This window comes from Haliotis rubra, unplaced genomic scaffold (genome assembly GCF_003918875.1).
Source record: "Haliotis rubra isolate DU_JTF1 unplaced genomic scaffold, ASM391887v1 Scf4, whole genome shotgun sequence".
Taxonomy (NCBI): Eukaryota; Metazoa; Mollusca; class Gastropoda; order Lepetellida; family Haliotidae; genus Haliotis; species Haliotis rubra.
This window is the reverse complement of record NW_025767079.1, coordinates 3,114,062-3,124,398: the sequence shown is the minus strand read 5'-3', so window position 1 is coordinate 3,124,398 and position 10,337 is coordinate 3,114,062. Positions and strand designations below refer to the sequence as shown.

General features: G+C 42.4%; 1 protein-coding gene across 1 annotated transcript; it reads left to right on the top strand.

Annotated features, from left to right (window-relative positions):
* Positions 1–5,338: 5,338 nt before the first annotated feature.
* Positions 5,339–7,032, top strand: LOC124287093 (C-C chemokine receptor type 1-like). The gene is made up of 2 exons (XM_046723572.1): positions 5,339–6,289; positions 6,844–7,032. The coding sequence occupies exons 1-2, from the start codon at positions 5,339–5,341 to the stop codon at positions 7,030–7,032; spliced, it is 1,140 nt and encodes a 379-aa protein (XP_046579528.1).
* The last annotated feature ends 3,305 nt before the right edge of the window (positions 7,033–10,337 follow it).

Sequence of the window (10,337 nt, the reverse complement as noted above, 5' to 3'; positions counted from 1 at the left end):
GCACGCCTAGTATACCCACTTTGTCATTGATAGCAACAATGTTTGATTGAAATTTTGGGAGTGTAAATAAGGAAAGTAAATGAGCGATTGAGTTTAGGTTAACGCCACTTTGAACAATATTTCATTCATATCTTGGCGGATTAGGTACATGTGGCAGGAAATCATGAACAGACGCGTGTGTGAGTGTGTGCGTGCGTGCGTGCGTGCGTGCGTGCGTGTATGTGTTGGTGTGTGTGTGTGTGAGTTTGATGATGATATTAAGGGGGTCACCCATTTTGTTCTTGGGGAGGTAAAGGGGGTCAGCAATTTTGTACACATGTACGGGGGTGGGGGATGGGAGGGGGGAGCATTTCTTTTTAACATAAAAGCATTAAAGCATTATGCTTAACAATTAGGTGGGTGGGGGAACATTGATTTTGTACATATTTTTATCATCCATAAACATTATCATCACTATCCCCAGGCCATATATTTTGAACGGTCCCTTATTACACACGTGTTTGTGATCGATGGGATTCAAATTAAGGGACGAAGCTGAAAATGAACTTTAAAACAGACATGTTACGTTGTACAGGATGTACGGGATGAAAGTCACAAGACGGACGTGCGTTATTATACCATTCACACTGGGTACAAAGTTATTCAATGGTACGAGGTTGTATAACTCTTTAAGTGAGTGAGTGATTTGGGTTTTGCCCAGCCTTTATCAACATCTGCGATACTGGGATTGAAATTAAGAAAAACGACTCGACAGGCGATGGTTATGGTTTTTACCGCTGGCTTGATGATGATGATGATGATGATGATGAAACCCACGATTACGATAAAGTGATGGCACACCTAAAACATTATCAGGGAAAATCTTGGAACAGAGCGAGCGAACATTTTAAGCTCTGCCCTTGATGAGTGAGTGAGTTTAGTTTTACGCCGCACTCAGCAGTATTCCAGCTATATGGCGGTGGCCTTGATGATGATGATGATGATGATGATGATGATGATGATGATCATCATCATCATCATTCAACTAGCACTTCCTTTGAAAGTCGGCCCCAGAGTTTACTTCGCTTCCAGATGAGAAGACGTGTTAAAACAGATGTTCTGCGATTCGCATTGATTGTACAGCAGCTGAATACAAAAATAAAAACCCGACACATCTACTTCAATTAATTCACTGTCTATCACCCACGAAAAAAAACGCGTATATGTGCAAATAACATGTTCACACCTGTGGAGATCGTTAATGATAAACCGGTATCGTGGGGTGTAGGTAACGCCATGCACGGTGAGAGAAGCAATGATCACATGAAAACCTGTCCGTTTTGATCATTTCTGGCAGTCTCACATTAACTTGCAATCCAGCAGCTTGATTAAAATATGCAACAAACTGATTCCACTTTTTGTAGAGGGGCGGTGGGGTAGCCTACTGGTTTAAGCGTTCGCTCGTCACGCCGAAGGCCCGGGTTCGATTCTCCACATGGGGAGTATGGTTTCACGACGCTTTTAGCAATATTCCAGCAATATCACGGCAGGGTACACCAGAAACGGGCTTCACACATTGTACATATGTGGGGAATCGAACCGGGTATTCGGTTTGACGCGCGAAAGTTTAAACTAACATACAATTCCACCGCCCCACCTTCTGTGATGAGTGAGTGAGTTAGTTTAGTTTTACGCTGCTTTTAGCAATATTCCAGCAATATCACGACGGGGGACATCAGAAATTGGCCCTTCTGTGATGAATTAACCACCATAATACAATGTAAATGATTCCATTTAATAACGTTTATTGATATTTGTATTTGACAAGAGAGAACTTTAACTTATATTACTATTGTTTATCACAATATTATTATTGTTTAATAAGCATTTGTTTAATTGCCTAATTACGATGGCATTGAATAATATTATTTGTAAGATGTTTAGCTAAAAGATCCAAGGCGCCGACAGTTATTTATCAGACGATAAACAGCTGGCGGTGGGCTAGCCTTGTGGTTAAAGCGAGCACATATTTGCGGGAAGGTGTGTCTCAAGAGAAATACCTATTATAATTATTTACAGATTATTATATATAAGTGCAGAAAAGATGGCTCGTGCGATCCTGACCCTCGTCTCATTCACACACACGTTCACGTTCATGGTCGACGTCGACGTTGTCGCTGGTCATGCAGCGCCCGTTGTCGACGTCACGAAAAGCTATGCAGCCGTTTCTCAGATCACCTGTGACAGTTTCTATGTCTGACCACGTCGGTCAAGTTTTCGCGAGGTTACTGCATGGTCAATCGGTAACCCAAACATAACAAGTCTGGAAATCTGACATCCTCACACAAATAACCTGAATACAAACCTAACACAAAAATCCAGAACACCTGCTACCCTATCAACATACCCGAACACAACAAATCTGAATACCTGGTACCTTTACACAACAACCCGAATACATGGTACCCTAACACAGCAAGCCTGAATACCTGGTACCACAACACAACAAACCTGAAAACATCGTATCTTAAAACATCAAGCCAGAAAACCTGGTACCCTAAAACAACAAACCTAAATATCTGGCAGCATAACATAACAAGAAAGAAAACCTGATACCCTTGGTACAACTTAGCTACCTCAATTCTACACACAGATGCATTCAGTAAGCAGTGCATTTGTATCCCTGATCCCCTCGATACTGTATTTCCTCTAATAAGCGCCCGGGTATTTATCTTTACAACTGACTTCCAGACCCGGCGCTTATTAGAGATCCGTCGCTTACTTGGTGTAATTTATTATTCCTTAACGGTTGCTTTACACGCACGCACGCATGCACGCACGCACGCACGCACGCACACACACACACACACACACACACACGCGCTTATTAGAGGTCCGGCGCTTATTAGAGTAAATACGGTATGTCTTACGCCGTCCCAATCTACTACACCGAAACGACGTTCACAATAGCACAGGGGATATTCTACCCCGGATGCCTCAGGGGTTAAATACAAATTTAACCCTTTGGTGAAACTCCCGATCATGGGTATGCCGTTGACAAAAACCAGAAACAAAATCATGCGAACTAAAATTCGGATAAAGCCCTTACATCATAACCGAACATATTCCTGAGGATCTTTTTGTTGAGGGCATTATGCAGGTAAGATGATGTGACAGGAAGGCTGCTGATTGGTATCTCGAAATATAACCAGGACAAACAGGGATTCGTTCTGAATATATATAATTTTGAACCAACCATAGATTTCTGGCATCACCAAGGGACGCAACTCCGCACAGTGAATTGCTTCGCCTTGTATAACTGGGGCCCATAGCCCACGTAAGACATGTGGGCTTGCCTTGAAAAGTGAGAACATTGTATTGGCACCTTCCACAGTCCGATAAATAGCAACCAGTCCGCCTGACCCCACGGGGTTTGGAGGGCGTGAACGTGTGAAATACAGGAGACAGTAAAGTCACACGAAGAGAGCAATTGCATCTCTCGCCTAATTTACACCGTCAGTTTCATCAATAACGATATCACTATATATATCATGAGCAAATTATACTTTTTAGGCCCGAGTTTCTACGTTGACCAGGTAAGATTGATAGGAATTTCTTTCTCATTTTACGTATTGTCAGAAATTTAAGTAACTGTCATCATGTTTATATTTATCAAAATGTGTGCACATTATTTTTGTCACTCTGACCCCATCGTTGTGTTGAAATGTTAAAATTATATTGATTGCCTATTTTTTCTGACTTTCTTGACACCCGTGAAGGTCCGGGTTAGAATATTGATCTTCAGTAACCCATGGTTGTCGTAAGAGGAGACTAACGGGATCGCGTGGTAAGGCTTGCTGACTTGGTTGACACATGTCATCGTATCCCAATTGCGCAGATCGATGCTCATGCTGTTGATCACTGGATTGTCTGGTCCAGACTCGATTATTTACAGACCGCCGCCATTTATACTCCCAATCAAAAGTTTAGACTCACTTGTGTAAATGTCAACTGTTCTAAAATACATTTTGCAAAACTTTCCACACTGTTTAAAGGTAATGTTTACACATGAACTGATGTATTGTAAAACACATTTGTAACGTTGAAAAGATTATTGTCATGAGTTCAATAAAGGATGAAACTCGTAACGAATTCGTAACAAACCTTTACACCAAAACGCAGCTGTTCACATGCACGATATTTGCACATGCATGATCCCCGCGCAAATTCATCTGCATAAGGTTTTCTGTTGGTTCCCCCAAGTTAGTGGAGAAATTCATCTTCGATGTAACCATACATATATACATAACATATAGTGAGTGCTTTAAGTGAGTCTAAACTTTTGATGGGAAGTATAGCTGGAATATTGCTGAGTGCGGCGTAAAACAAAACTCACTCACTCACTTTCTTGATATTTAATGATAAGTCAATGTTTTATGTTCTGCGGGAAATGTATCATCCCCATTGAACATCAGTGATCATATGAAATTTTACAGGAAAATAACATTTGAGCCGTGTCTTATCCTGACAAACATGGCATTTGCTTTCAAAACACTCCAATTTTACACTGGTGAGGTTTTTTGTATTTGCTCAGAAAATTAATTAATGGTAAAGTGAGGATGGCTCGACGAGTCATACCTCCGCTGTCTTGCCTTGCCTTCTCACCTAGGAGCACACTGTAGTTTACTGAGTTAGTGAGTTTAGTTTTATGCCGCTTTTATCAATATTCCAGCAAGATCACGGCAGGGGACACCAGAAATGGGCTTCACACATCGTACCCATGTGAAGAATTGAACACTGCTTTTTGCAATATTCCAGCAATATCACGGCAGGGGACACCAGAAATGGGTTTCACACATTGTACCCATATGGGGAATCGAACCCAGCAACCCCACCGCCCCCTCAGTAGTAGTAGTAGTAGTATTAGTAGTAGTAGTAGAAGACCGAGTTGGCATGAACGGACAACGAATGGTGTTGTTAAAGATCTCGTTGAGACAGAACATGTGGGTAGTTTAAAGCAAATGTAGCTAAGTGGGCAAGTGGGGTCGCCAGTAGTGGCAGGGATGGGCGAGTAGTTTAGCCTGCAGCAAGAACAAAATTTACAAGAAAATATTCCGCTGAAAGAAGGCAGACATAAGAGAATAATAAGCAAAACATATCGGTTCCAACACTACTGATAAGCAGAGATGGAATGTTACCGCTGAAAGCAGGAGTCTGTAAATTTAAAATATTAATAATAAAAAAAGCAAAAACTTTCAGGTTCGGCTAACACGCAAGTTTTGAATGAAGTGTTTCAGTTTCAGCGATGCCCTCACGAATGATGATAGTCTTACTATTAGCAATACTCCCTGTGGTTGCCATGGAGAATACAACCACTGTGGAGCCTGCGGGCCAGCACGACAACCTTACGACTTCAAACAACCATACACGACTGAATGGATCGCTTATCGAGGACACAACCAACACCACCGATGGGGGTGACGACATCGCCGACGGAAACAAGAAGATAGCTCGGGTCGACTATATCGGCTATGTTATAGTGCCACTTTTCTTCATCCTCGGCATCTGCGGTAACACACTCACCATCACCGTCATGCTCGGAAAGAAGTTCAGGGCGAGAACCAGCAGCCTCATCCTCATCGCGCTCTCTGTGTCTGACATGATCTACACCTTTATCATGCCCTTCAACAAAAAATTCCTCCGGAATATGTTGGGTTTCGATGTAAGAGCCTTATCCTCTTTTGGCTGCTCTCTCTTCTTCATCGTCCACAAGACCAGCAAGATGTCTTCATCCTGGTTCATTGTCTTCATCAGCTTTGAAAGGTTCATCGCCATAGTTTTTCCTCTCAAGACGAAATTAATCTGCACGAAAAGGAACACCACCATAGGCATAGTCATCGTCTTCATCGGACAGCTCATCTTCAATGGTATATGGGACTTCAATACCAAGGTAGTCAATGGCATCTGCATCCCCAACTATGGAACCCCAGAGACGGCCGTCCTCAGCAAGACATACCTGGTCATTGGAACCTTCCTGTATTCATTACTTCCGGTAGGCATCCTTCTGGTTCTGACGCCGATTACAGTCTTCATGCTTGCGCGCCGGGCTTCGAAAAGACGGGCCATAACCAGCAACAAAACCCTCAGAGATGATACGGTTAAACTGACAACCATGTTGATTGGAGTCACCATCGCCTTCATCATCCTCGTGACACCCATCTCTATCGCCCACAACGTCTCCTTCGCCCTTGGAGAGAATATCTTTGAGACCCAACACTTTGGGATGATGGTGGCTCGAGAGATCCTACAGGTGATAGTTTGTTGTATTCGATACACCGAATGTATAGCGTGCCTTTGTGACTTGTAAATGCCTGTAAATTGCCTCTTTACAAACCAAAACAGTTTGGCTTTGTATTTGCACTAAAATATATATATTTACAAGCTTCAACAAACATGAATATAAATGCAACTGCAACAAATATGAATATAACATGTAACTTTTCAAATATTTACCTTTTTTCAACAAAATTGCAATTGTTTAAAGGTGATGTTTTCTTCAAGGTCTTTTTCATGTTGCAATTTGTTAATTTTGTGGAGACAGAAACTTAGAGACTTTTTTTATGAAAGAGGGAATAGTTTCAGTATGATCCTCTTCAATTAATAACTGTCATTATATTTTGTGTCTCACTGTACTTGAAACAACAATTTTCACACTGATCTTTCCTCGGCAAGGCTCTGTTATCAGAAACCCACATCCGGCACTAATGTATCAATCGTTCCCCCTCTTCCCTTTTCGTAATCGGAACCACGCGAGTGTTGTCGAGTTCTGCTGTTTTCTGAGAACCTGCCATTCTTTTTTTACAGGTCATGGAACAATTGAATTACTCCATCAACTTCCTGCTTTATGTCATGTGCAGTGCGGACTTCCGGAAGAGATTGGCCGAACTGTTCTGTCAGGTACGGAGCACCAAATCAGCAAACAAGGCATGCTCTGCGAAAAGGACTGCGTCGACCTCCAACAAAGTTACCGACACCGAGGAACAGGCCTCTTAGATCCAACTGACAGGTGTCTGGAAGATTAAACGTGTATCCGTCTAATTAATGGTCATGTGTAACTGGAATGTATGTTTTTTATTACTAGTAACGTGGGGCGGTGGGGTAGCCTAGCGCCACGCCTCAGACCCGGGGTCAGGTTCACCACATGGGTACAATGTGTGAAACCAATTTCTTGCACACCCCGCCGTGATATTGCTGGAATATTGCCAAAAGCGGCGTAAAACCAGTTCACTCACTCATTCTTATCTTAGATCCAACTGACAGGTGTCTGGATTCCCCGTGAAAGTTCCAGGGTAATTTATTGGTTGTTTACACTGATATTTTTGAAGAGTTGGTAAACAGGATGCCAGGACAAATTATTTCGACAAATTGGCGATTAGGAAGTCCCCGAGAGTGTGGGTTTGAATCCCGGCTGTGACTCAGCCACATAAAAGTACTAGAATATGTACTTCATTGACAAAGTGTAATCACAAATATGATATATGCTACATTTGACTACTTTCTAAATGGCATTGTGTATTCATAAATAGGAGGCCATTAATCGTATTTAATGCGGTTCATTGTCACGTTTGTTTATTGCGTTGCTCATTTGTGACGTCATTTTGTTGTGAAAACCAATTGCTTATCCATGAAAAACACATTTGGTGGTCTGACTAAAATGATCGGTAATCGGAAATATCGTCGATAGGAAAAATTATTTGATTATCGATATTGAAATTGTGCTATCGATAATTTCGCACATTACATTTTGCGATAGAAAAAAGGTTTAACTTTCTCACAATATCCAATTTTAGGACTGCATGGTCTGCTTCTAAATCTTGTTCTGTTTTGTTAATAATCCACGCAAAAACATGTCACCACTCACCGGTTATGGGAAATATATTCATGTTGACAGATTTGGTCATTTATCGATAATCAATCAATATTTAGTGACGATTATCGATTATCGATGTCTATTATCTATATCGATAGCCAGCCCTAGTCAGTATTACACTATCTTGACCAAAACTTATAATTAGTGTACACAAGGAACTGAAGGAATGGGCTTTGTCGGTTTTTTATTTGCTCATGAAGTCCAAATGCTCCTCAGGAAATATTTTTCGGGGAGAGGGGATGGCACTTTATGGGTCCGCACCCCAGCAAAAAACATGAGGTTTTACACATACTTTTCTTTTTGTGTCACACACACACACACACACACACACATAGGCTGACACACACACACACAAACCCACACACACACACAAACACACACACAGGATCGGTGTAGGGGTGGGTTTATTTGCTCAAAACACAAACACACCTCAGGACAAACACACATGGGGTGGGTCACAAGCAAACACACAAACACACGCGCGCACGCACGCACGCACACGCACCTCCACCCACCACGTCACACCACACAAACACACACACACACCCCACACCCCGTATCCGCCCCTGACCAAGCACCTAGTCACCTAGTGCTACGACTAGGTTAAGCTTATGTTGGAGAATGGGAGTTACAATCATTGTAGCGCTAAGATCGCTTTGTGCAAGTGGGCCCTGGTCGCCTCGAAGGTCATTCATGGATTACAGGAGACCATGAGGTCCTCGGGGTTTGGTCATTAGCTGCCTTAAATGCTCTTTCTAATAAGTTTGGTCATAACTCGGACTTTAATAAAAATGTGAAAGAATGTAACTCTTCATTGGACATTTTTTTTAATATGTGTATCGTTTTAATTTGATCATAACAACCCCCACGATGTGTCCGTATTATTGCTGTGCCTCTGCAACCTATGCAAAACGTAATATACGTTTGTTGTTTGGGCAATTTATCTGGGCCCCGTTCCTCAAAGCGATCGTATCTCTACGACAGTCGTAAGTCTATGTTAAAGAATGGGAGTTACGACCATCTTAGCGCTACGATCGCCTTGAAGAACGGGGCCCAGGGTCCGGTTCCACAAGATGATCGTAACTCCCACACTTTAACATAGACTTACGACTGTCGTAGAGATACGATCGCTTTGAGGAACGGGGCCCAGATCGGGTGGGAAGGACCTCGTTCCACAAGACAACCGTAGCTGAAGAGATCGTAATCAATACATTAAGATAGACTTACGACTGTCGCAGCCGACTATGGCGGCTTTGTGAACGGGGTTCAGGCGCGGTGACGTAACTCATCCGTGCCAAAGTTCGTCCGACATGGCTCGCTGGTCTACTTCAGGCCCGATTGTGACAAAGATGGAGTGTGGTTGATTGCGGCATAAATTAACCTTCACTCAGGCCGTCACTGGACCATTAGGGGGCGGTGGGGTAGCAAAGTGGTTAAAGCGTTCGCTCGTCACGCCGAAGGCCCGGGTTCGATTCCCCACATGGGTACAATGTATGAAACCCATTTCTGGTGTCCTCCGTCGTGACATTCCTGGAATATTGCTAAAAGCAGCGTAAAACCATACTCACTCACTCACCACCTGACCAAATATAGTGATTGTGAAGCTAATTTGTCACAGGTAATACAACACACGTTTCCATGTCCGGCTTTATTTTCTACTGGGGCAACCCAGTGTAAACGTTCAGAAGCAGCGTGTTTAACTTGACTGACAGCAAGTCTTAATTTCAACGGATTTTGTTTCGAGATTGTTAACAGTAATGAGCCCTTCACGTATTGATTTGCCAAATCCTTTTGACATTTTCCATGCCAATAAAATATGTTTAAATACAAAATGCATCGCCTTTGAATGTTTTAGATTTCATTAACTGGTGTATTAACTCGTGCAATATTACACTAATACCACGGCGACCAGAAGTCAGCAATGTTACATTTATACCAAGGCTGCATAAAAAGTCAGCAATAGTAGTACATTTATACCACAACGGCATATAGGCAATAATATTACATTTAAACCAGGGCGGCGCCATACAGCCTACAATATTACATTTATACAACCACGGCATATAGTCAGCAATATTACATTTATACCACAACTGCATGTAGTCAGCAATATTACATTTATACCACGGCGGTATACAGTCAACATCATTACATTTATACCAGGGCGGCATATAACGAATACTAACGCCCCCATAAATTATGATCGGTCCCTAACACAGCAGTACACAGTCAGCAACTTTACAGTTATAAGGTCTGTAGTCAAAAGCTGACACCCAGCCATCTTGACCCAGCAATGACATAGGTCACAGCGACCCAGCTGTTGGCAGTGTAAAAAAACAACCTCAAAACGTAAACAAATCACGACTGGCAGTGGGCGTGGCACTATCAGCTGATCGTCGACAGCTATTAGTCGTGGCAAGCATCTCTA

Bases quoted from the DNA above. Each gene is read 5' to 3' on its own strand.
- LOC124287093 (XM_046723572.1), top strand. From the start codon at position 5,339: ATGGAGAATACAACCACTGTGGAGCCTGCGGGCCAGCACGACAACCTT. The intron at 6,290-6,843 runs GTGATAGTTTGT...CTTTTTTTACAG, and splicing joins TGGCTCGAGAGATCCTACAG to GTCATGGAACAATTGAATTA.